Genomic DNA, 26,464 nt, shown 5'->3' on the forward strand with positions numbered 1-26,464 from the left:
TCTGCATGTAACCAGAGTCTGTACATAAATATGTTTATATACCGACTCTGCCTGTAACGGATATTGTCTTGCTATTTCGTTGAAAGAAAAATTCGTTTTCACATTCACTCTGTTTTATACACACCATCATCCCAACAATATTTTCCACCAAACGTAATGAGCATGACTTACAACTTAGAGCTCATCTGATATTTCTGTTGGCGGGGAATTTGTTTTTGATTTTTGCTATTTGTGAAAAAGATTATAAACATCATACCATGAATGTCCAGGCTTTTGTCTTGGTACTGTTACTGTTGTAGCTGTAGTCTATATTTCATTTGACAATCTTTCTAATTAAAAATTATTTTTTTTTTATAATACAAGTTTCCTCGATCATTTAATTTAATAAAAACAAACAAATAAAGCGTTAACGCGGCTCATATTGGAATGCATAATGTGTCGTGTGCAACAAAAATGCTGAATGTTAAATAACAGCCTAGATTTTTATGCATCAAAGTCACAAGCTTCTTTTATGCAGACAATATGACAGAGGCTAAAAAAACAGCTGATCAACTAGTGTTATGGAGTCAAGAAGAGCTGGGACTGAGTACAACATCAAAATACAAGCCTGGTCATGTCCCACAGGACTTCACTCAACTATGTATTGGACACAACATGAAACGAATGTGGAAACATATAATGGAAGTGGTGCATAATAAAGCAACAGTGGAAAAAGTTGCAACTGCACTCGAACTAAACAAATTTAAGGAAGATTATGTGGAAGGTAAAGCTGTTTGTCGTTCAAAAGAAGATGAGTTAGATAAAGTCTCGAATGAAATAAGGGAGCTTGAGCAAAAATTAAAACTCAAACAGGCTGAGATTACCAAATCAGAATTTGAAATGTTTTCAATGAGGAAAGACCACACTGATGTTAATAGCAAGAACTTAATACTGGTTTGCAGCATTGAAAAGCTGCAACAGCAATTGGAAAGTGTAAAAACAAACAGCAAATCCCTGAAAAAGTTGGTCTCTGACAATGCAGGAAAACAGACAATGTCCGGTAGTAATTCCTATGCTCCTTGTCTTGCTGCATGTGCAAAGGATTTAAAAATTTTGGCGGAGAGAATCCCACAAATAGTAGAATCTGGGCTTAATCACAAACACTCTGAAAATGTTCCGAAGTTACTGTGGAGCTCTGCATTTCAATTTGTCTCCAAATATCCAACTATTATTATTTCTGAAGCAATGACTTCACTTTGCGTTCAACATAAGAATATGGTATGCTTGCCATGTTTGTATTTAGTTATTATATATAACTATGATTGTACATTTTTTAAAAATCACTTACAAAGTTTGAAAGTTACATGAGTGATAACTCATGAGTTGTATGTAAAAGAAGCGTTATACTGATTGAGTGATTGTTGTTGGTGTTGCCTGACTTGCCTCACTGCGCGAGGCTAAATAATTTGCATGCATTTATTCCTATGTTGAGAGAACTCACTTTTTGTATCTTGTCAAAACACAGGTGTCAAAACTAATCTCAGAAATAAACATGGAAGAGGATGTGAACACTCTTGCGCAATCTTATACGTTGCCAAGTGAAGGCAAGGCTGGAGTAGCACTATGGCTTGCTTTGGAGGTTTGTTGAAAATTCTAATAGTTAGTGGTTAACATAGGTGTAACTATTTTAAATTTTGCTCAAAAATCGGAGTGGCATTGCTAAAATGCAGTTACACTTTGACTTAACAGTCATCAAACATAGGGAACGCATTGATTATTGTAGTAAATCCCTATACTTGGCTCTACTTATTTATATAGTTTTTAAACTTGCTAAAATGTCACTCCATGGACCTATAATGTTATGCCTATGATGGTCATTTCATTGTCTCATAATTACATACCAGTAGCTAAATTGTGCAACTAATTTTATATATATATATATTTTAAAAATGTTTTTTAAACATTACTAAGGGCCACTGAAGTTAATAATAGCTGCCAACAACATTTGCCAACTCTTTCTTAATCGTTTATGGCAGAATTATGATGCGAAATGTGCATCGGAATACAAAGAGGCGCTGAATCATGAAAAGAATGCTCAGCGAACCATGACAGAGGTTGATGAAGTCATCACACGGTTGAAAAACTCATCTGCACCTGAAATTGCTGATAGGTAACTTGATATGCAAACTTATCCATCATATTGGGAAGAATATTTTACATGAGTTGCCTCATGGGTTGAATACTTTCTTTTTTATATAAACTTATACTAACAATGGTTATTAATACAATGTACTATGTTTTGCAAAACACACAGAACTGCTTGGTACCGTAATTAGAAGAGTATTTTCTCTACAAAACTTTTTTTTATTTCCTATGACATTGAGTCTTTCTACTGCTTTTTTTGGCGGGGTTATTCTTGTTTGGTCCCTGGTTGTTGTAGGTCAGATTTACTATTTACTTAAATATATCATTCTCCTGGTTAGGTTTTGTATGATAAACAAATGAACAAACGTTCTATATTAATCTACAGAAACATGCTTGATGCTGAAATATCAATGGTAAAACATAAGGAATATCTTCAATCCCTCAAGCAGTCACTGGAAGATCTTAAGCTCCTTGTAGAAGATAAAACAGAAATACAGCGTCAACATTATTTGAGAGAAAGAGAAATCAAAAACTTTGGCAAAGAACTGGTAAGTTGTAAAATCTTAGAGTTTTAATTGACTTTCCAGTGTTCATTTTGTTGTACTATATCAAAGGCATACAAATTGTTTTTTATTAATTTTTTTACAGATATTAGTGAATACACATTTTATTTTTATATGTCCTAAAAAATTGATAAAGGTTTTAGTACCTGCTATCTGTCCAGCGCCGTAGCTCAGTGGTTTAGACGCCTGCATCGAAAACCAAAGTGTCCCGGTTCGATGCTCGATTGCGATATTAACACTTATTGATGTATGTGTGTTGTAAGCCATATCAAAAACAAGTTGAAAAATGTGGTAACTCGTAAGCACATAAGAATAAAAAATGGTGCGAAAGACATGCGTCCGAGTGTGATTCGGTGTCGTGGCGCCGATCGCACAAAGGACTTGAATTGGCTTTTTGGGTGTTAGAGTGTTACTTATTTCCCCAATCTTCTACCTTTTTAGGTACAAAACAGTCACCAAATTGCTCTGTGTTCAAAAGAGAATCTTAACCTGCGTCAAGCATTATTAAGAATGCAGCTTGATGCTCAAAACCAGGAATCTAGTTTATATTCCACACTTCAGCCATTGTTCAGCGAAACTTGCCAATCCTTGAAGCGTGGAATAAGTGAAGAAATAGCTGCGTTTGAAGCAGCATTTGTTGATCAGTTATGCACAATACAAATTGGTGAAGATGGAAAGAGGTAATAACACCAAGGTTTAACGGTTTTATGGTGATGCTGTTTTGCATGTAAGCTGTATGTGTATACATATATAGGTATCAGTATCCCTTTGAAACTTCTTATTGTATTTTTAGCAATAAAATTCCTGTTTCTGATCTTACAATCCATTATCCCATGCTGCACCCATGCATCACTGGGGGAAATACCTATCAAAGAATATCTGAGTTTTTTAATGGCAACACTGTAAAGGTAAGTGGAAATTTGTGTGTAACAAGTATGGGGGTCAAACTTTACAAAACCTTGGTTAAGTATTCTAGGTGAAAATCTTTGAGAAGAGGTTCCGAAAGTGGGTGCCAGTGCCAAGTGCCCCCTAGGGACGTTTGTAATCATGAAGGTGGCGCTAGCCCTGAACTGGACAGGGTGCTGAGAATAAATAAGGGAAATTGTAGAAAGATATGCCATTCAAGGTGTAAAATAAGATGTTTTAGACAAAAAGGGGTAATGTTTGTCTCTCATATATGCCCCTTTTGCATTTGTCAAAGAGGTAGGGGAAATGCTATTAGAAAACGTTAGGGAAACAATGTTTTGCATAATATATTTTCTAGAAAATATATTGCGACACAAATATGCATCTTGTAGCACCGAAATTCTGACATATCTATTTCAATTGCATTTTTTTCTCAGTCGTGCAGTTCACTTCTGGAGAGAATTATTGAAGATGCTGAGATTGTTAACAAAGAAAGAATAAACAGAAACTTGTTAAAAGATTTGGAAAAAATCTCCGAAACCAAAGTTAAAGAAATACAAAGTAAAAAGGATAATCGTTTAATAAAATTGTTATTTATCATCTTAACATATGGCTCTGATTTAAAAAAAGGGAAAAAAGGTTACAGCTGTTTTTTTTTTCTTTGCCATGTTTACTGTTGTTCCCTTTTTTATAATTTTGTGAAGAAGTAGCTTTGAATGTCACGTGCAACTGTACACAGTAGCTTAATGTTATAAAAATGTTGTTACACTTTTTATGGAGCATTCTTATAAATTGTATTATGCTACTTTCTTATTATACTATAGATTTAAAGACAAAATTACAAGAAATCTTTGAGCAAGAAATCTCCAGGAGTATTCCTCTGATTGAACAAGGAATCAAATGTTCCAAACATGTGGAAAGTGAAGCAAACAAATTAGCAAAAGCTGTGGATATTTGGTGAGTACTGTTTGTTTGTTTATCATTGTTTTAATGGCTGTTTGTCTTACAGGTTTGAAGAGCCAGGTCAGTACCAGGCGCCGTGGATTCAGCAGGATGGTGAAAATTTAGATCATGTAAAGCAGAAATTGTTATAAAAATATTATCGAAGGCATTTCTTTATACAGGAATATATTGTTTTGATATTCTTGTGTTTTCATTACAAACTGTACTAAGTATGTGCCTTTCTTGATATTCTACTGTAATTTGAAACCATTACATTACACTTACATAACAACACAATCCCATAAAGCTGTACTAAGTATGTGCCTTTCTTGATATTCTACTGTAATTTGAAACCATTACATTACACTTACATAACAACACAATCCCATAAAAAGCTGTACTAAGTATGTGCCTTTCTTGATATTCTACTGTAATTTGAAATCATTACATTACACTTACATAAAAAGCTGTACTAAGTATGTGCCTTTCTTGATATTCTACTGTAATTTGAAATCATTACATTACACTTACATAACAACACAATCCCATGCCTTCAGCTCCTATATCATACGATTCCACTACTTTAAAGCTTGTAATTAAAACTCTTACTTTATACATCACAACCTTATGCCTTACACACAACTTCTGCTCCAATATCACACGAGACACGACAAATACAAATCAGCGCAGAGTGTTTTTATTTTAAAGCTCATGATTCCATGGCTTGTATGGTTTCTTCGGTGTGTTTTCCCTTCTCCAAATCCACCAACTTAGATCTTGCTTTGTGCTCCAAGATGCGTTTGCGATCTTTGTCAAGCTTCAGCTTTACAATAACCACCTGAAGAAAGAATCTGTTAAAATGTGCCTAACCAAAGATGCTTGTCATTATTAGTTGTGATCTACCCTTGCGTGGCATAAAAACAACAGTCGTTAAACAGTCGATAAAACATTTTCTGTTTCCAACACCTCAGGCCCCCTGTTTGTGGCTTGAAAATTTAAGTGCTTTGCACGCCAGCTGTTAATTAATGACAGCATACGTGCACGCAAAATAAGCGTCTTGCACATTCCAGATCTCGTCAGGAACTACCATATTCTGCAGACTAGCCCGTGGACACATATATGCAGCGGCAAGTTATTCTCATAACTTAACCACTGTTCCAGCCCCAGTTATAGCAATATATACCTTGCTTGGGTGAATTCCAACGTGGACAGTTGCACCGTTTGCTTTTTCACGTTGGATTCGTTCAATGTGGACAACGTACTTCTTACGGTAAACTTGGATTATTTTGCCAACCTGTTGGCCTTTGTAATGACCACGTACGATCTGAAATCAAAATCATAAAAGGTTTTAAAAAAAAAAAAGTATATATCGAACGAATACAACTTAATCAGCCTTACATGGAGACAGCGACACTGATTACAATACATTTTATACAAATTATGCCTGCTGACAAGTTTCATGTGTAATTTTGTGGGTGATAATTGTGTTCACCACTAATAACAGTTAGATTCTGAAAAGTCATTTAATAAGGGCTTCTTGGGTGTGTGTGAAAACAATCAGAACTGCTTTATTATAAGCTTTACCTGCACTTCATCGTCTTTGCGGATGGGCATGCTGCGGACGCTGTATTTTTGTCGCAGCTCTTTGGAGAGGGGAGCTCCCATGAACTTGCGACGAATATGGGAAGGAGCATTAAAATACTCCTTTCTGTTCTTCCGTCTAGATGACGACTTCAACTTGTTGAACTTCATCTAAATTAACAAACCGATAACGTACGTGTAACTAACTGGTATACAAATTCGTACGGTGCACTATGAGAGTTTTATATCCAACGGCTTAAATTGTATGATACACAAAATATTTAACAGTTCAGTTAAATAAATGTAATTTTGTTAAAAGGTAGATACCACTATCTGCTAATATTTATCACTAGGAAGTTCGATTATATCAGATAAAAATAGGAAAACAGAAACGTACGCTAACTACCTTGCTCGTCGCTGTAAAAGAACTGCCGAGTCACAAAACATCCGGGACGTTTACCATGTATGACTCAGCATAAACATTGTCACAAGAATTTTCGTAATGTGAGTACTTTAACTTCTGTTGACTTTTTAAAGTGTAAATTTAACATTTATTAAAAGAATAAAACAATTTGACAACCTATAAATTACTTTTATGACCATAATACTCCTTGTATTTGTCCAGATTTATGTTTTATATCTGTCAAAATTATATACCTAAAATAAGTTTTTTTTCCAATAATTTATAACTGTTTATTTTAATATCTAATAGGTTTTCACAAGTACTTCATTTGCATAATAACATTTCCCGTATGCTACGTCACAGATTTCCGTTTTACCTCGCATCCGTTTTAACCGGCAAATGATCCTAGGATTGTGACTGGTACGACATAACGCTTCTTGTTTGTAAGGCGGAGTTCGCGAATTACGCGTAATACATAAACATTTAGTGGCGAATCCGTATTTACAAGGATGGCGTATTTCCCATAGAAGCTTAAAATTTGTTTTTTTTTAGTATAGTATGTTAGTGTATGACGTAAGAGTGTAAGACACCGGTCGTTAATCCGCTGACGTCACTGTTTAAACGTGCATGTCCACCGTTTATCTTTAAAATACGATTTCTTTACACCTCAATATCTTTTTAGTCAGTCACGCCAGCACTTAGCTAATTCTTTCTTAACATAATTAAACAAAATGGCCGATTTATTTGACGGAGACTTCATGGAACCAGCAGCAGCTCCTACTACAGACACATCAGCAGCAGTTGAAGAAGACCCAGCCGCAGCTTTCCTCGCTCAACAACAAGATGAAATAGCAGGTCAGTAAATGTGAAAATACAGATTAAATGTTATATCGAATGCGTTAATAAGGTATTATATATATATATTATTTAGACTTTTTACATGTTTTGTCTAAATCTAACTTATAGTTTACCACAGCTTTGAATTATACAGGTGACTCAGTTCTGTTTCTCATATTTGTCATAGTGTATGGTAGTATGTGTATGGAAAAGTTAGAGGTACATAAAAGATGTATAAGTGCTGCCGTATCTCCCACCAACAATCTGTTGGTCCAGACTGCAGACTATGGCAGGTGCACGCGCGATTTTTTTACAGACCTTTGGCGATGCTCGCCACAAATTGTCCCATGCACGCCAAATAATTAAACAAAGAAAAAAATACGTATTAAATTGAGTAAGATTTCCTAACGTTGCTTTAAAATGTACATGCTTTGCACGCAGATTTTTAATGATAGCACGCGCGCACACGAAAAATAACCGTCTTGCATGCGCGAGATCTCTTTAGGAACTGCCATACTCTGCAGACTGGCCGTTGGTTAACTAAGAACTACAGAGATTTGGTCAAAAGTTAATACGTTATACGAACAACTCTTACTGTAACATATTACATCGATTATGAAATGTATTTTTCCTGCGCGAATGGGCACTGCCTATTTCCGCAGAGGCAAACTGACTTTTGATTAGTTTGTATTATATTGTGCCCAAAACAAAAAAACATATTATATTATTCTACCTAAAATAATTCAGTTCATGTCTTACAGGTTTGGAAAATGAAGTGTTAGGAGGAAATGAACCAACTGTAAATGGTTTCGGTGAACCAGGTGAACAAGTAGCTGATGCTGTACCAGCCAATGGTAAGGCTTATAATTCTGTGTCTATTAAGTTTATCATTCTCCAGGCCTGTTGTATGTTAAGAGTAAAATTATTGGATCACAAATACAATGTTGGAACACAGTAGTATTGAGGGACTTAAGAGTAATGTGTCCAGCTCTGTGGATGGGTGCTTGTATTATAACTAAAGGATAACAGGTTTGGTGCTTTGTGCTACATGCATTGTGGGCAAATGTGTCTGTGGGCATGAGACTTAACCAAGGTCCCTGTTTATTTTTTAAAACTGTGTTTAACATGTGGCAGAGCACAGACAGGATATTATACTTATATTCTTGACCAATCAGTGGTACAGTTAAAAGCTAACCTTAAAAATCCTGTGAGTTAATTAGTATCGGATTAAAATTTATTTGACATGTATAGTATTGTATTTATATAGCAAATTTTGACATAGGGATCATAAAAGCAGACCTTTGCCCCAATACTCTTGTTTTAACATAGTTTATTTTATCAGATAACTTGTTTGACATGCCTGACAACTATGGGGAGCAACCTGTGATCACAAATGGTGGGTTAGAGTTTGAGGAACCTGCTGAACCTGAGCAGATGGATCCATCACAAGCATATGCTGCTATTGCTGTGGCTGATGCAAGGCTGGAGGAGCTGAGAACAGAACCAGAGAAAATCCGGGTTTGGAGAGAAGAGAACACAAAATTATTAGCTGAGAAGGGTAATTTTTGGCTTATAAATCTTTTACGTGTTTTGTAAAACAACTTTTTAAGGGAAATGGTGGTGACCTGGTTTGTTCTTTAAAATGTTAAACGTGTTGAATAGCCAAACTGTATGAATGTATAAATACAGTTTTCTACAAGTTTAGTTTAATTAGTTGTTAGTCAGTAAAATCCCTCTGTTCATACCCTCTGTTCATACATCGAAGTAATTTTTAAGTTAAAACTAGAACGGGCTGATGTAATTTTGATTTTTTTTAGATCGAGAATCCGAGCGCAAACAACAAGAATGGCTTGCTCAAGCGCGCAAAGAACTTGAAGACTGGGACAGAAATCGACTTGAACAGGTTGAGAAAACCAAAGAAAGTAACAGGTAACATATTCCACACTGCTTGAAAAATACACAGTTTTTAGTGAACTTTGAGGTTTTATTTTTCGTTGAGTTTTTGTATGTTTTTTCTTCTGTGTAATTTCCGTGTGGTGTTAACACTAAAATACACTTGGCATTTAATTGACTTTGTGGAACACTTTTCTCTCTACTCTATTCTAATTTCACAAAATGTGTAAGCCTGCTTGTTAATAACCTCACTCTAACTAATCACTCTGCATGGGCAACCCAAGGCAAGCAAACGAAGCTTTTTTGAAACAGCGAGATGAAGGACTTGGCTACACGTATGTTTTAAGCTGGTAGTGGTGGTTAATATTGTGGTGGGATGCATGTTGTAGATGTAGATCAGTGGTTTTTAACAAGTTTAACAAATAGGCTACTACTATTGTAGCAAGCGTTCTGGTTGCACGCCGCACATGTTGTCAAAGTAATGCAGGGATTTAAATTTATTGCTTCATGTTTTTACCCCTTTTCCCAGAATTCAACCTTTTTGTGTTTTACCAATCTGAGTATATTTGTTGTGTAACTTTTAAAGTAAAAAAGTTTGATCAGGTAAACTTATGAAACATTAAGTTATTTTTCTGTAATGCCCAGCTGTATGTTAGCTTACCATTGAATCCTAATATACATAATGCAAGGTGGTAGACATTAAAACCACTGTAATAGATTAACCATGTCAAGCATAGTAGTGTAGTTAATGCACTGTCTCTGTGGTTTATGCACAGTACTTTGCATGTTGTTGTTGTGATGCATTTTTGTGCATAGTAGCTTCAGCCCTTAAGATATTGCCCACTTTGTTCACTGCCAATGTAGTCAGTTGTTGCCAACCAATATTCACCAATAGTGCTGTTGTTAGTAGCATTTTAATAGCAAAGATTAGTCATGTTGCACCTAGAGACCAACAAACAATTTTATCAGGCTGGTGCCCTTTGACCTGGTTTATTTTGTCTATTTAACCCTGATTTGTCCCAAGAAATCTATTTTGTTTACCCACATCAATTAATGCGTTATAAGCATTATATAAATTATGCTTTTTTCGATACATTATAAGCAACAACTACATTCATACATAACATCTGTATTGTTGTATAATTTGCATGGCTGATGTAAGTCACATTGAATTGCTATGTTGTTATTCATACAAAAGCTAACCTTAACCCCATTATTGAAACTTACTAGAAATCATTTGTTGCATGACATCTGTGATCAATACTTTGGTTCCTAGTATTGATCTTAACTAATTAGATGTACTTTACATATTGGCTAATCAACTGGTCTGTTGCGTTTGTTGTTGCTTGTATTGATTTGGCAAACATTACATACTTCCCCGCTCAGTAGCTGCATCATAAACATCATAATTAAAAGATACCCGGTTTTGGGCTTGTTACTAATAATGATGGCCCTATTTGTTTTTTGACACGACACTTAATGGGCATTTCTTCAACCAAGTCTTCACTAATGTGTTGTAGCATCGGGGGTGTCTGATAATATGCTAATTGTGGCCCAAATCTCTGGTCCCATAGTGTGGCACACTGTAGGGTATTAACACCTTGGTTATGTAGAATAGAATATTTGTTTATATAAGTCAGGTCTTGATTAATGCAAGGCACATTGTTGTACTTCTGATTTAGGCCTGGACATCAGTTGTGGCAAATTTTTGTCAGCAATGTTTAAATTTTTCTTTTAAATAATGTTGAGAATTTTGTCATATCTTTTTAAAGTTAAAACAACATGCCTCATTTTACATTATTTGACTCAGGACTGCAGAGGAACAATTTTTGAAAGATCGGGATCAAGCTGCTCCTGGCTCCGAGTGGGAGAGAGTGTCCAAATTGTGCGAGTTTAATCCCAAATCTACGAAGAGCACGAAAGATGTCACGAGAATGAGGTCCACACTCCTCCACCTTAAGCAAAATCCACGTCCAATTTCTGTTCCGGAGATGTAAAATTTATCACCCCCCCCCACTATTGTCTGACCTATTGATTCAACAGTTATATACCTGGGGTTTATTTCAATTCAGCTCTCGCCTCATGAATCATACAACTTTTTACTTGGGATGTGTATTTCCATTTGATAATATCATTAAATTATCATCTAACATTTTATTTATATATTCTCTCTACTGGAAGCTCTATAGCATTACACCAACTTTAACTACAAAATAAATGAATAGAATTTAAATAGCAGATTTAGAATCCAGTTAAATTCCTGTGGCTTAATTTAACCTTTGATTGCTTAGTGGTTTAGATTCCCTTTGCTTAACCGTGCAATGCAATACTGAAATGGAAAGTCCAAACTGATACTTGCAAGCCTTTATATTCTTAGTCTTTTAAGTGATCGTTTGTCATATGAGTGTCGTCATAATTTTTGTAAGATTATTATTGTGTATAGTGTGTAGCATAATACAAACCATTAGTAAACTATGCTTCAGCTTCAGAACTCTAGTGTTTGCAAGATAGCATACTATAAATGTTTATTTATCTCTTGGAATACAATATTGAAGATCCGAATAATTAAAACAAAGAAAAGGGAGAATTAGGGAAAAAATGACAGTTGTAAAAAAACTTGCTACGTCCAAAAAGTAAGGGTAGATACTAAATAGTGTTACTTAGTAAGTTATCATAAAAAATAAATGTTTCACTCTACATAACAACCATTGTAAAGTGCAAAGTTAAAGTGTATGAATCAGTCCTATATAAAGCTACATGGTAAGTTTCAAATGTATTATACTATTAAGAATATTGGTCCATTTATTATGAAAGGAAATTGAAGTTAATTTTTCTTTTATGAATATTCTCATCCCCTAGGCTGGTTTGCAGTGACAAGTCACTTAATCAGGTTTATAGTTTTACATTACTCATACAGTTGAAAATCTTTTTTTTTCATATTTTTGTTTAAGCCTTTTAAATATATTCTTATATTTTAAACATTTATTATATATTTTTTATTTTGTAGGTTACTTGTGCACTGACATGTTTGGCACATAAGTTTACTTGTAACGTGTAAAGGTTAAATTTCCGTTTAGGTAACTGTATTTCTACCAACATTAAATAATTGTTTCAGTAATTTATTTGTTCACCTTTTGAAGACTTTTATACAAGAAATTTGCTTCAGTGAGCTTAAAAGGTAAGAATTAACAAAAATTAAAGCTGACTGATTAAACAGTGTGCAAATTAATTTATACAGTGATAAAAAATACAATTCAGTGGGATATTATAGATTAAAAATGTCTTAATAAAAAATAACTTCATGTAAACAGTAAAACATAATGACAGTAACAAATATTTGAACCAGTAAATAAATAATCATGGTGTTGGAAAATCTTACTATTAGGATGTGATAATGAAGGTAGAATTAATACATGGAATTAATACACTTTTGAATTGGTCTGTTTGGCCAGTTAAATTAAATCATATTTAATTATATTTTGGTAGCATATAGAAGAGAAAGGCGTATTTTATAAGAAAAATATGCTATTTACAAAAGTGGTTTAAAAAAACGCTGCTTATATACAATATGTACAAACTTGGCAATGTTTTTCGCAGACCCTTGTTGAGACACAAAAATAATTAATTCTAATATGTACAATACAAAATATATACAAATACAAAGGTTATATAAATAATCTTATTAGACACAAATAATAACTTGTTTATTTCTGAATTTTAAGACACAGTTTTGAATTTTGTGTTGAAAAGGTACAAAAAAATTAAAATTTGTTACAGATCCAAAATTTTTCTTTAGCTGGAGCCACTGCAGGGGTGAGATTACACACCAGTGATCACCACACCTTTGCACACACAACGCCCAGACTGCTTCTCAAGCAGAGAGGGCCAGAGGTAGGATAGAATAGCGCCGGATTCCCTGTCAGATGTGTGGAAACGTTCATGCCGCATGCTGTCAAATAACTGGCAATCATACTCGAGAAACAGCGGTGGTGTTTGGACAGCTATTGACCACGATAGGTGGATGCATTCTGTTACATAAACACGCAGAGCGCACGACTCGGACAGACCAGGACGGTCGTATAATGCCTGGCTCACTTGGTTTATGACTTCCTGTGAGTGAAGCAGTGGTTATTTCATGCCCGAGAACTATACTTGCACAATTTACGGCATATAAGCATTAAACCTGGGTGTCCAGGTAATGGGATAAATCTGGCTTAAATCTCCCAAACCATGCTACGTTGAAGGACCCCACACACAGAGATTGGAATAGATTGTGTGGTAAGTATTGGCTTTGCATGTGCAATATGCAATAGGTAAGTATAAAGAGAGCTTTGTTTTTTACACAAACTTTCAAACTGACCTGTACATTATTAGAAAGATCGTAATTTTGTGTCGTTCTTCTCAAGTAAGCATTGAATGTATTTTCGACTTCGCGCACCGCTGCTTCATGTTTAGGAACAACGGCTACGGAGGACGAACACATGATGTCATGTAGACAATGTCGAATGCGGTCAAGCGTGTCACTTGCCGATCGGAAACTCAACTGGAAGGTAAGATGTTCGTAGGGAACTTTTTTGTGACGATCGATACACTATCAATTGAAACTAAGTTCACAAACATGGAGAATTAGGTTCAAATTTGTAATTGCAAACTCACAACTCTTTCAAATAATAGAGAATTGCAGATGTGTAAAAATATGATCTTTTTGTGATAATTATGTTGCTTAGTACAAGAAGTTTAGGATGATTTTCAGGTTTAAGCCTCACCTGCTGACACCAGATTGGAATTGAAAAAACCATAACTTTAAATGGCACCATTTAAAACTAAAAAAGTGTCCCTACTCTGATAAAAGAGGTCAACTGTGACATAAATTTCTGACAGCAAAGTACAATGTGTCCCAATTTGTTTTTAATCTTATTTTTAACAAGCTTTTGTTGTCTACACTTACCACCATGACAGAGAAGAGCAACTTTGCTTTTATATTATCGCTGTTATCTGTCTTCCATTCCCTGTCGAGTGCATCCATTGCCTGTAGCCTTCCATCACTATACAAGCTTCTAAATGAGCGAGCAAGTTCACTTGGCCGTGAAGCTCCATTGCTAAGGTCTTCGAAGGTCCCACTACCGCCGTCGAACGAGCGCTTGGCTTGGCTTGATAATCTGAAAGGTAAACAAATTTTTTTTTATGTTTTTGTGCAACATCCTAAAAAAAAGTAAAACTTACTCCTTAGTTATTTTGTTTGGTAAAGGGTATGTTTAAAATATTCATGCTGTTTCAAAGTAACACAGTTATAGCTATGAAAACTGTTGTATATTAAGATAAAATACATTGCAACTATGAATTATTCTACTATTTATGACATTCTACCTTTCAACCAACTCATTTTCCCGTAAACGAAGTTTTGCTATTGCTTTCTGAGCTTTATGTAGCTCATGACGAAGTCGATCACATTCCTTCCGATGTAAAGCAACAGCTTCGAATATTTGAGGTTGTTTCAACGAACGGTTGCCTGCTTCTGCAAGAACAACAGCAATGTCAGAAACTTAATTTGGGCAAACACATTTGTATATGTGTAAAAAACATTTGTCCATACAATTAACCCCTTTTTAAATTAGAGGACGCACATGATAAAACTCTTTACTTATTTAGTGGTAAGTGAAAGATATTTCTGGCTGCACTATAGCTGATGGACGCAGTTTAAGAAGTCCTGCATGGAAAAGTAAAGAAAAATATAAAAGTATGACTTTTTTAACAGTAAAAAAAGCTTGTAAATTCACTTTGTCAGCACTTACCTGGACCATTAGGAGAGGGGTTTGGTGTGTTCTTTGTTTCAAGATCCCCTGAGGAACCTGAAGGGCAATAAAAAAGGTATTCAAAATACTGTAGATGTACTATATACAAAAAAAGTCTTTCAGCAATTTTTTTATGCTACAAAAATAAGGAACAATATGTGTATGTTAACCTATAAGCGGAAGAAGTGGATTGGTAAAGGTACTGTCAATGCGAAACACTTTTATATTATGAGCAGAAATTTTTATTAGACATTTAAAATAAGGAAAATTTTTTTTTTAATCATAAGCACAGGAGAAGGCTTATTAAAGGTACAGGTTTGTACATGTACATGCAAACAGGTTTACGAGCATATTATGTGTTTGCGCACATTTCCTCTCCAGTGACGTGTGATTCTAGTAAATATTATTTAACAACGGAGAATTCACACAAATTACTTGAATCAGTGCTCTGATTGTGACTCAAGCTAGAATCAGTGACGCAAGGACTGTTTGTTTCGTTTACTTTGCCAAGTTACCGGGTTCTCTAGTGTTTATTTAGCTCCGTTTCGTGTACCTTAGTGGTGTTTTATATGAGGGCCGTTAACCGGGCATAAAATGGCAACTGTTGCACCTCATAATGGCACTTAAGACGTCACAATGGTTTAAGGGGTAAGGAACCTTCTGAATCATAAACTTTTATAGAAGGTCGGAAAATAAAGGAAACTACTTGACGTTAAAAAGGGAAATTTAATATGATTAAAAGTTTTTATTTCAGCACACAACCTAAGCTATACCAGCTAATACAAATTCCAAACGCCAAAAATTCAAAAATTTAATTCAAAACAAGTTAGATCGGCTCGGGAAGTGCTTTATTTGTGAAGGCTCTGATTATTTGCACAGGAATGCTCTTATTTGCTTAAGGAACTTGACTAGTCATGTTTTCCCATACTTAACAACTAATAAATACGTTGTTGGGCTCAAGGCTTAATACCAAAGTTTCTGTATTTTTTAACTGCAAAATTTTTATTTCCTATTTTCTAAAAGCAGAAACTTTTAATGTTTTGAACAAAATTTTTTTATGCTTTCGCTTATTAAAACTGTCAACTAGGACACAAGTATTATAACCGCTCTGTTTGACCAAACAACATATCCATTCATGATACTTAAAGAAATATTTGTTAAAACCAAACAATGTCTCGTTGTAAATCTGGCATCAATGTTTTTTTGATACGTCAATTTCTTTTCCACATTTCTTTGTAAAAAGTTTGTTATTACAGAGCCTTAGAGATTTTCCATAAATATTTGACAGATACAAAAGGCCGCACTACATAAAATATGTAATCTTTCCGGAGGGTATGACAAAACTGTCAATGAGCAATCAAACCAATACTTAAGTACCTCTCCAATGGAATTGAAATTGGTGGCTTGCGTTTGGTCAATTGGGATACTCTTACGATATTTGGTTATTTCAAATACTATTACACACCACATTGTAATCAACCAAATGATTAACATAGCTTTTACAGGGATAACAATAGTAGATTGTTATGAAAGAAAATCTGGAGACTTGTTGGTGTCGCAACGCACAAAGAAACTCAAACTTTGGACACGCGATTGGCGCTACTTTAATTTATTTTGACAATCGATTTAATCTGTCTTGGCTTGGATCAGGCATTCCACACCGCCATTTAAACTTGCGATCAGCAAACCAACAATGGTGGTATCATATAACACTTATTGTTCCTATTGTGCCGACTGAGGTGTATGATATAAGGGATATGTAATGAAGAGTCCAGTAGGTCATAATTGGCATTTCTTTGTGACCTTTTTACAATAGCAAGTTAGTTATGGCTTAATATAGGCCTTGGGAACTAGTAGTTTGAAAATATAGTAATGGGGCTTTGACTTTGACATAATACATCAAACATATAATTTCCCATATACTGAATTATAAGTTTTATACTATTCAGATAAAATGAATTCTATACTTGACTCTTAAGGTGCTGTAAAAATACAGCTATAACACACTAAAAGATAAATGGCGCCAATTCAAAGTGAGGGTCGTGTAAAAACTGACCTGTGTAAACACACTGTCCTATTTGTATTGTTGTATTATAATACCAAGCATACCATACATAGACAAGGCACATATTAACATACACACCTAGACCTACGTATTTATTTTAAGTGATAATATTATAAATAGAAGTTTAAAAAGCATCAAAACCAAATTTTAATTTTCCCATGTTAATAAAGACAATTCGTTCAAGTTTGTATATTAATCTAACTTTTAAGTATCAAGAGAAGGGTAACTTGTCTAAACAAAGTATTGCAGGCTAATATTTGGGGTAGCACTGTAGCAGTAGTTGTAAATATCAACAAATATTAACTACTGGGTACTTAGGTAGTTGAACTTAAAACTAAACTTGTAACAAGCTTGCACAGCTGTAGTTTAAATTAGCGAAGCACGTAAGGAACAAGTGCGCCGTCGTGCAAAACGACCATTGAGCAGTCATTTCTACTTTGAAGTGCCTTTATAAACAAAGGGGGTTCTGGAAATTTTTATCGGACATATTACGTGCTTGAGTCTTTACAGTCCTGTTGGCACACCGGCCAAGTGACACTTTTGCAACTTTACATTCCAAACCATTTATTACTAGCTGTAGTTTATCCAACCAAAGTGGATTGTAAGGCTTACTTGTCTAAATTATTAATTGCATTTAAGTGTTTGCTCAACTATAAGCGCCATACAAACATATGTTTTAAGCTTGACTTTTAAGCTCTGTGTTTACACAGTTCTAAGGTTCACAGAACACCACATAGCATGTGTACACGTCACAATATTTGTTCCAACACAACACAAGCTCACCGTTATGGCTAGGAGAGCCTTTTGAGGAGGTTTTGGATTTGTTTGGACTTATGTTTGATTCTGAATCACTTCGAAAGCCACTTGTTGAAAATGTTTCAGGCGTACCAGGATCATCAGGTACAAACTCCTGTGAAAATACAATTTCATAAGCTAACTATGAAACTGAAGTGTCACATTACAACTTCAACATTTTTCCACATATTTTTTTTTCTATGAACTTGTTGTCATATGTGTGGTGCACAGACATCAAGACCATACAAAACTGCATGCTAAACTACTTAACAATGCATTTTGTACAAATATGACCCCCCAAAAACATTGTGAAGCATTATAAAACAGATTTATTATTTTTAATGATTCATCATCTACACTGCAGAAGATTATCACAGTTACTTACTTTTAATGCATTAATAACAGCATTGAAAGCTTGGGAATAATGATTAAGGGCTGGGGCAAGTTTTGCATCAACAGGAACTGAAATTATTTCTTTGCGAAGTTGTGAAAATGTGAGAAGCAAGTCTTTGTCTCTTTCTATTCTGTCCTGTAAGCAAAACACAAAAAAGTTTGTTTTAGGTAATTTCTTTTTGAAAAGTTTTCATTTCTTACTTGCATGATTGAGACCAGTCTTGGCAACTGTGCGTAGTTCATTGTAGGTTCAATAATGTTAAGGATTGCTTTGTTCTTGTATAAACGCTCCTGTACAAAAAAATTCATAAAGTTTCTTTTACATCTATTAATCTTTTGCTATTTTATCGTAAAACCAAGCATTTTAAAACAATAAACAAAAAAAAAAATTGGTTTCCAGTACCTGTATATCAGTAGATGTATACTTCATTAACCGCTGGTGGTTGCACTCAGAAGGAAGCTCAAACGAGGAATTTAACTTATCACTTTTAATCGGATCTGGGGAAAAAAGGCTCTTCCGAGATGTTGGTGATGTGTCTTGATCACGCTCTGAAAGAGCCCGGTTTGTCCGGTTAAGTTTTTGCGACGAGAATTTACAGTTTAGTATCATTCTGTCGAGCTCAGTTCTGAGAGCAGAGGGCAATGACATCATCTCTGATTTCACTTCTTCTTCACCGATTGGAGAAGTCTCAACAGAAACTGCACCGTGCTCTCCTAGGCCCTCAAGTGCTCGTTCTAAACAACGTCTTCGGTGGCGAAGCATTTTTAAAATTCCCACTCCGTCAATGAAGCCAGCAATCTGGAAAAACAGAAAAACATGATAAACTATACTAGTACTACAAAAGCGATAAAAATGTGTATATATATTAAAATAAAAAACACTGTTGTACCGAACCTTTAAAAGATTTTTGCATTGTGACTCCTGGCTATCCCAGTTTGGAACTTTTGGCAAGTCTGTCGTCAAACTTCGAGCATAAAGCTTTACAATCTGCATCACTAAAGTACCAAGAGGAAGTTTATCCAGAGGAAATTTTTGCGGCCTCTAAAAAAAAGGGAAAAATCAATAGCAAATTACCACAGTTAGTAATATAAGGGTTTAAACCTTGTACATTACACAAACACATAAAACAACTTGATTACCAAATCCAATAGTTAAAAAACTAATAATCAAACAGCTGTAAAATTACTCCTGAATACTATTGGTAAAGTGAGAATTTGAAGCTTGTACAATACATAAACTCAAAAAATAGCTTGATCGCCAAACTTTCAAAGTCAAAACAATCACACACCTCCATAAACACTCTTGAATATAATGCATTAATGATACACAGTGTATGAGGAATTCCCTCTATAAAAAGGTCAATGGGAAAATCTGGGTAGATCTTGCTTAAAGAGGATTTCGAGAGATCCTTGATCAGTGAAGCAACTTCTTCATTCTTGTTGCTCTCATACAGCAAAGCAATCCTCCTTAGAGCATATCCAGGCTCATAATCTTCAACTTTTAAAGATGGTGTTTGTCTAAGATTGATTAGAAGACTTTTTAAATGCTAGAACCACTAGTTAAAAGTTAGGCATCTCATTATATTTTTTGACTATTAATAGCTTATTTTTTTATTTTTTTTTCTTCAACAGTTTTTGCCCATAGTAGATGCCTAATGATTGTGGTTTGTTGCTAATTCCCTACTCTTGGTTAGTTCAATTTATTTAATATCTTATTCAAAGTGATAATTATTAAAATATATGTTATGTAAAAATTAAGTATTTCTTACATTGGACCATTGTCATTGGTAGGTACGTTGTTCCATTTTAATTTTGAACTTGAACGAGATTTGTCTCGTCTCATTCTTGATGGTGGGCGTATGTTGTTGCTTCCACCATCACTTAAAGAGCTCATTGTGAAAAAATAATGTCACACACAAATGCTGTTTTCTTACATGCTGTTACACTGTAATTAAAAGTTTTGGTAAGGTATTTCAAAATAGTCTAAACATTTTCGCATATCGTCTGAACATTCTGACCTGGCTATACCAGTTGAGTTAGGTTTATACTGAAAATCTAGTTTTGACAAGCTATTATTCATTCCATAGGGCTTTCGAATGATGCAAGTCATCAGCAGCTTAAGTGAATGAAGAAGTGGCTCGGTTTCCGCTGAGTAAACGAACTACGCGCCGCGCATCTTCGCTGTTCTTTTGTTGTTAAGCACCCCACGCTGAAATAGCGTCTCCTTCAGTGGAGTCGATTAAAATAGAAATATAGCGTAGGTACATCTCCACAAAAACGAGTAAAGTTTTCTTCACAAAAAAATCCTAAATACTTTTTAATTTTAAAATGGTAAGCGTAGAATTTCTCAACCATTTAAAATAAGCATTTTAATTATTTTTTTTTAATTAAAACCTTCCCTGTATCCTTTCTTATCATTGGCGGGAAGTTGGTTTGATGTCTGTGGTTTTGTTTTACGCCGTTGCATGGTAGCATGAATGATTTAGTTTACGTTTAAAAAATGTATCACTTTCTCTTGCTGTTATTCTGTATGTAATAGTATTTAAATCTTTATTTTCTCAAAAACTTTGTTTAACAGGACCACTACATGAAGTAGTGCAGATTTAAAGCAAATGAACTTTTATTTTTTTTAGAATAAAAAGTCTATTGTATAATACTGGTTGTCAATGATTTAACTTTATAGATTTTTCTGATCTATATAGTAATACAAACAAAACTTTACTATGGCTAAAAAGGAAAAGAAGAAGCCAAATAAAAATGAATCAAATCCAGAATCTGATGCTCCAGAAAAGGTTGATCCACGAGTTTTGAAAATCGGAGAATTGCATGACTTAATAAAAACAAACAAAAGAGAACAAAGATCAAAAACAGCCATGATGCAAAAGCTAACACTGCCATTAAAAAGTAAGTTTACTTGCAAATAAAATAATACTTTTTTGACTGCAGCTTCGATTAAAGCTACACATTTCATTACCGTAGGCGGAAAAAAAAAATTAATTGATGTAATGAATCTAATGATACTGTTGTGTTTTATTGCAGCAATATTACACCAAGGAGTGGGCAAATTGCATTGTAGCCTTCTCTCTTTGTTGGAGAATAAGGCAAATTTTTAAAATCTAAACGATTGGTCTGTTTGGAGTTGTAGGCAGATTTTGGTTACCTCGGACAGTAATAAACCCGCCAATATTTATTAACAAGATTTAAATATTGGGTTCATTGGTGGAAAAAACACTTAAAGTACTTGCATATCGTTTTGCAGTCTTGTAGCAATTGTCTAATTAAATGTTTTTTTTGCTTTGTGCGCTAGCACAAACACCTGTGTTCACTGCCCTTCGAGAACAATATGTGACGGTCAGTCAAAAACAGTAAATTGGGTAAAATGTATCGTGTTCGTAAATGGTTAACCCCCTTAATTCACTTTTTTGTTGACCATATATCCACAAAAGTAGAACCCTTTCTTTGTTAATTCCTGAATATGATCCTGCGGCCTGCGCTCATTGTGTATATATATAGGAATGTCGAGTGTTAAGAAAGCGCTTATTTAAAGAGTTGCAAACCTGGTTTCCTTTTCAAACTTTCTTCTTGCTGCAATAATCACCAAATGCAGAGGTTTTTAATTATATTTTATAAACAGGGATCAACAGTCTTCCCTCAATTCATGCTTCCCTTCCAATTGTTCACACTTTATTTCCTGGATCTAAAAGTGTTAACTTGGGGTTTGAGCCTCCAGTACCGGATATACCAAATGCAGAGGTTTTTTTGGATGAAGTGCCAACTGCTGATCTGCTGAAAAAATTTAAGGGTAACTATTTTATTACTTTTTTGCTATTTGTGATTGGTACAGCTGGCTTTGGTTATTTTATTGAATTGTTTGTTAATTTTGAGGAAACAAAAGGGTTCAATAGTCAATAGTTAATTAAGTTGTATAACTTTATAAGATTTTTTTAAACCATGAACTATATGTCTATCAGTTCATGTATACACATTTATGTTTGTATATGTTGTATTTATCTGTAATGGTTATTGGTAAAGACTAGGTTTAAAAATTAAATAATCCAGTGATTTTGTGCCAAATGCATGTTTCTGGATATTACAAAGGCCTAACAAAGCCATTTATTGATTTATATACATGTAAACAGATTTTTACTATTTTCAAAATATGACAAATTAGTTCTACATTTGTCATGTAAAATTTATAAAACCTCATTGCAGCTATGACCCCACCTCCAGCAGTACGCCCAGCGTTATCATTTATGGGCGAGAACGTGGACAAAACTGACTTAGGATTATTAGATGTTGTAGCAAAGCAGGACAGTCACACTTTCTTGGAGCAGAGAGTTGGAAAAGAAAATTTTGAAGCTATAATAAAAAATGAGGAACTTTTTGAGGATGTTTTAAAGAGTAATCGGAAGTGGACCAGAGGTTAGGTTCTCTAGGACTTTAATGTTCAGATGTTGTAATAATATAACTAATAATATTTTTTTACAGCTTTCAAATGTAAAATTTGCTTAATTCTTCTACTTTTGCTTGTTGCAATAATAGCAGGTAAGTAAGTTATTGAATTACCTACATTGTTGCATGTTTGTGTATGGCTTTTACATGGCTATTCCCAGTTTTGTCGTTAACCTTTTAGGTTCCCCCGAATTGGGTGATGCCTTTGTCTATAAAGTTGTGTATTTTGTCTTAAATACCTTTCAACATACTGTAAGTTGTTTAACTTACAATCTCACTAGGTTCAGGGTATTACTTATCCACATTACAAGCCCCTGTTCCAACACCATTTCCTAACACAACTGTTATGACTACCACTGAACATGTATTGCAAACTGTAAGTATTTGAAAATCTTACATTTAAAACTAATGTGTTATATATAATTTTTCTTGGAATCTATTTAAATATAGAGCCATATAAAGTATTATTACTAGTTTTATTAAACTTATTTTTTGCTCCTTGTACATGTAGTACAACTGGTTTGAAGCTTGATGTGCTACAAGTAGTACTGTGGTACAGTTCTTTGGGCAAAGCATTATGACTACTTGGCTCAAGTAGTTAAGTTTTACAAATTGGTTCTACAGAAAAACAGCCTTACCCAGAAAGTTGAAATTCATATGTGTGCTGTATAAAATTACTAAAGTAAAGTGTTCCACAGCACACTCTATGAGTTGCCCCACCATGCTAAGATAAAATAATTGATCATAATCCACAATTACTGTGAACAAACTGTTTTTTTTTACATATCACAAGCAACAAAACTTTATGGAAATGAACAATATATAGCCATGCTTATTTATTACTATTCACACTCATAGGTTCCAGTAAACCCATCGCAAGACCCATTTACTTACTTACCTCGCCCAAAGTCATATCAGCTTTTTTGTCCTTTCATCGAAGGCATATTTTCCTGCAACAAGTTTGGCGACATTGCAAGTTTACCAAATGGAGATACCACATCCCAGCATGTGATAAATAGACTGTACAGTATTTACGGGTTCGGGGTAAGAATACTTTTGGAAGGCTGTTAACTGGTATCTAAACAAATGCTTTACAAATGTTTTTAACAGGCACACCACTGTTGAAAATTTTATTTTCACAGAAACCACTAGGGCAGTGGTTCTTAAACGGGGGGGCGCGCCCCCCTAGAGGGGCGTGTAACACTTGGAAGGGGGTCGCGAAAAACTATAAAAGTGTTATATGTCTTATTACAGTGGTGTTCAAAAGGCTTAAATACGATGTACGCAAAAGTTAAATTAAAATAACAAACCTTTAAGTCTGAATTGCTATTATGTCTTAATTAATTGCCAGACAAAACAATCGCTATTATGATGCAATGAATCCCTATTATTTCGTAACAAACAGTCTACCTGGCTAAGAAAAACATGGCAAATATAAGGCTAAACTATGACGCAAACGTAAACGGAACGGTTATTTGATTTCACTTTTGCGTTGATCGCGAAAATGTGTTTTACGCAATAATACAGGTACAGTCAAGCAAGGGGGCGCGGTTTAAAGCATGTCCAATATGTCAGGTTTGGCTGTGGTGGATTATGGCAGAAATTAATTGAACACCACTGTGATAATTTAACAAAAAGGGGGGCGCAAGTTTGTTGAGATCTTCATTGGGGGGGCGTGCTTCAAAAAGTTTAAGAACCCCTGCACTTGGGTATTGTGGCGAATGAACAATGTGTAGACCTAAAATTAGTAATTGAAGAAAGGTTTTTAGGTGTATATTTTTTTTTAACTAATAACTTGGAATTGGCAATCTAAACTCTTGCTTACGGCCTTTCTTCGTTTTGACAATTTTTCGATTACCAGAACAAAATTTTGATCGACGTGGTTTTTAATGAAAAGTACAAATACTGACATTACTATCATATTTACCTTGCAGGTTAGGGATGCAATGACTAACTTGGGTTTTCCTATTGGAAATGTTCTTATACTTTCAAGTAAAATTTTCAATGACAGAATTGAGGTATTTAATAATTTTAATATTATATACAACCTAAGTGTGTACAATGCTTCTTTAGTTATCCTATGGAATTTAAGATGAATTTGGTAACATTCTTTTGTGGTGTGAAAATAAAGTAATATAAATTAATATTTTAGTTTAGTACATCTTAAATGTAGACTAAAGACTAGTATAACCATTATAAATTGTTTTATTTAATCTGTTCCGTTTTTAAATAATTTTATGTGCTGATTGCATCATTTGTTTTATATATTTTTTTTGCCTGTGCTATATAATTTAGTTTTAGCATGTATTCTTCTAACTAGACATAATAATTTAGCAAACACTGTATCCAGTATACACAGTGTACTTTATCTTGCAGATCTTTTTATCAACATTCTTTTTGCCCCGAAGTGTGGCAACACTTAATTGGTATGGTATTGATTTTGTAAATGAGGGCAAATCTATAAAAAATCAGACCTACATATTCATTGAAAGGTTGCTTCTTCCACGGCTGGTTAAAGCACATCTTGAGTGTACAGTCGATTACGAAAAACTTCTTGGTTGGTAAATTTTATATAAAGGGTGTTTGCACGGTTACAATATTATAATTAGCAGTGTAATATTGTAATAAATTTCCCTGAATCAGAACCTGATCTAGTGCTCATAAAGTTAAACAATTTCTGTGTAAAGACATACAAAACGGTTTAGGAATACGAAAAGGTGACCAACAAAAATAAACTGTAACCAAGACAAAAATAAGCTCTCAACCAGATCAAAAATCAAGTATTGGTTTGACTTAATTTACGAGTTTCCATGTATGTTACTTTGTAAGTGATTATTTTTTTTTGGATTTTTTTATTTTATTGTATCACTATCATTACTGATAATTTGGACAACCCATTAGTGACCACTGGGTTGAAGCAATTGTCGTTAAGTGTCTTGCCCAAGGACACATACGCCCACAATGGTAGCAGTGTCATGCCTTGAAACCATTACCCATGCCTTAAAACCATTACGGTTATAGGCAGGCACGCTAACCACTATGCCACGACGCCGGAAGGCTTCTAAATTTGAAACCTTTTGTCCACAGATTGCGGAACGTATTACAAAGTTATTGGACAGCTGTATAAGAAATATGTAGAACCTGAAAAACCAGAGGAAATTAGTGAAGATGTAAAAGGAATAATTGCTCGTTACTATAACAGTTGACAGGCCTAATTACCCACTGAGGATCATAGTTATTGACTGATAGTGTTTAAGTTATGGTCTGAGAATTCTAATACTACAGTATGTACAGTGCTATCAATATTAATATTTTTGGATGTAACAATTATACATTGAATAGTTGAAATAAAGTTCCATGATGTTGATATATAGAGATATTAGACTATTGACAAAATTTAGTATACAGTAGTATACAGCATTTAGTATATAGCCCCCACTTAATATACAGAGCGCGCGCTTAGCATGCGCGAGGTACCGGGATTGATGCCCGGCACCTCCATGCTCTTCTTTTAATTTAACACAAGGGCAAATAAACGAAAAGGCACATTGCCATTAGATAAACACTCTAACGTGCTTCCTCGTTAGTATAGTGGTGAGTATCCCCGCCTGTAACGCGGAGACCGGGATTCGATTCCCCGACGGGGAGACTTTTCCATAGGATGTGTCGAAAGGAATCAAACTGTTATCATTTAAAAGTAATCTAATTAGCAAAATAT

The 26,464-nt window shown here is 34.5% G+C and overlaps 5 protein-coding genes across 10 annotated transcripts; 3 read left to right on the plus strand and 2 right to left on the minus strand.

Annotated features, from left to right (window-relative positions):
* The first annotated feature begins 424 nt into the window (after positions 1–424).
* LOC149733445 (uncharacterized) lies at positions 425–5,007 on the plus strand. The gene is made up of 9 exons (XM_089881468.1): positions 425–1,257; positions 1,505–1,618; positions 2,016–2,149; positions 2,510–2,672; positions 3,129–3,367; positions 3,481–3,595; positions 4,031–4,154; positions 4,418–4,550; positions 4,603–5,007. The coding sequence occupies exons 1-9, from the start codon at positions 523–525 to the stop codon at positions 4,685–4,687; spliced, it is 1,842 nt and encodes a 613-aa protein (XP_089737594.1). The 5' UTR covers positions 425–522; the 3' UTR covers positions 4,688–5,007.
* Positions 5,008–5,216: 209 nt separating this feature from the next.
* Positions 5,217–6,657, minus strand: LOC149733446 (large ribosomal subunit protein uL24-like). 3 transcript variants are annotated; one of them, XM_089881483.1, is made up of 4 exons: positions 6,523–6,657; positions 6,120–6,287; positions 5,719–5,859; positions 5,217–5,373 (listed from the first exon to the last, which is right to left on the minus strand). In XM_089881483.1, the coding sequence occupies exons 2-4, from the start codon at positions 6,285–6,287 to the stop codon at positions 5,245–5,247; spliced, it is 438 nt and encodes a 145-aa protein (XP_089737609.1). In that variant the 5' UTR covers positions 6,523–6,657; the 3' UTR covers positions 5,217–5,244. The 3 variants fall into 3 exon arrangements, with proteins under 3 accessions (XP_089737609.1, XP_089737610.1, XP_089737611.1); XM_089881484.1 differs by having other exon boundaries at positions 6,514–6,638; XM_089881485.1 differs by lacking the exon at positions 6,523–6,657 and adding an exon at positions 6,342–6,484.
* Positions 6,658–7,176: 519 nt separating this feature from the next.
* LOC149733447 (clathrin light chain B-like) lies at positions 7,177–11,726 on the plus strand. 2 transcript variants are annotated; one of them, XM_089881480.1, is made up of 6 exons: positions 7,177–7,374; positions 8,118–8,210; positions 8,699–8,914; positions 9,174–9,285; positions 9,534–9,584; positions 11,060–11,726. In XM_089881480.1, the coding sequence occupies exons 1-6, from the start codon at positions 7,251–7,253 to the stop codon at positions 11,244–11,246; spliced, it is 783 nt and encodes a 260-aa protein (XP_089737606.1). In that variant the 5' UTR covers positions 7,177–7,250; the 3' UTR covers positions 11,247–11,726. The 2 variants fall into 2 exon arrangements, with proteins under 2 accessions (XP_089737606.1, XP_089737607.1); XM_089881481.1 differs by lacking the exon at positions 9,534–9,584 and having other exon boundaries at positions 7,178–7,374.
* A 626-nt stretch (positions 11,727–12,352) lies between these two features.
* Positions 12,353–20,453, minus strand: LOC149733448 (uncharacterized). Of its 2 annotated transcripts, none has more exons than XM_089881466.1 (13): positions 20,313–20,453; positions 20,064–20,239; positions 19,584–19,812; positions 19,190–19,336; positions 18,698–19,093; positions 18,496–18,585; positions 18,287–18,430; positions 17,890–18,016; positions 15,042–15,098; positions 14,617–14,764; positions 14,198–14,408; positions 13,610–13,792; positions 12,353–13,359 (listed from the first exon to the last, which is right to left on the minus strand). In XM_089881466.1, the coding sequence occupies exons 2-13, from the start codon at positions 20,186–20,188 to the stop codon at positions 13,069–13,071; spliced, it is 2,148 nt and encodes a 715-aa protein (XP_089737592.1). In that variant the 5' UTR covers positions 20,189–20,239; positions 20,313–20,453; the 3' UTR covers positions 12,353–13,068. The 2 variants fall into 2 exon arrangements, with proteins under 2 accessions (XP_089737592.1, XP_089737593.1); XM_089881467.1 differs by having other exon boundaries at positions 13,164–13,359; positions 13,610–13,713.
* Positions 20,454–20,889: 436 nt separating this feature from the next.
* On the plus strand, positions 20,890–26,097 carry LOC149733449 (uncharacterized). Of its 2 annotated transcripts, XM_089881473.1 has the most exons (10): positions 20,890–21,198; positions 21,929–22,096; positions 22,507–22,716; positions 22,783–22,839; positions 23,028–23,122; positions 23,605–23,790; positions 24,681–24,764; positions 25,123–25,172; positions 25,239–25,303; positions 25,834–26,097. In XM_089881473.1, exons 1-10 carry the CDS (start codon positions 21,018–21,020, stop codon positions 25,950–25,952), a joined length of 1,215 nt encoding a protein of 404 aa, XP_089737599.1. In that variant the 5' UTR covers positions 20,890–21,017; the 3' UTR covers positions 25,953–26,097. The 2 variants fall into 2 exon arrangements, with proteins under 2 accessions (XP_089737599.1, XP_089737598.1); XM_089881472.1 differs by having other exon boundaries at positions 20,893–21,198; positions 25,123–25,303.
* The last annotated feature ends 367 nt before the right edge of the window (positions 26,098–26,464 follow it).

The sequence above is a fragment of the Ciona robusta genome, chromosome 7, assembly GCF_009617815.1.
Source record: "Ciona robusta chromosome 7, ASM961781v2".
In the NCBI taxonomy this organism is placed as follows: domain Eukaryota; kingdom Metazoa; phylum Chordata; class Ascidiacea; order Phlebobranchia; family Cionidae; genus Ciona; species Ciona robusta.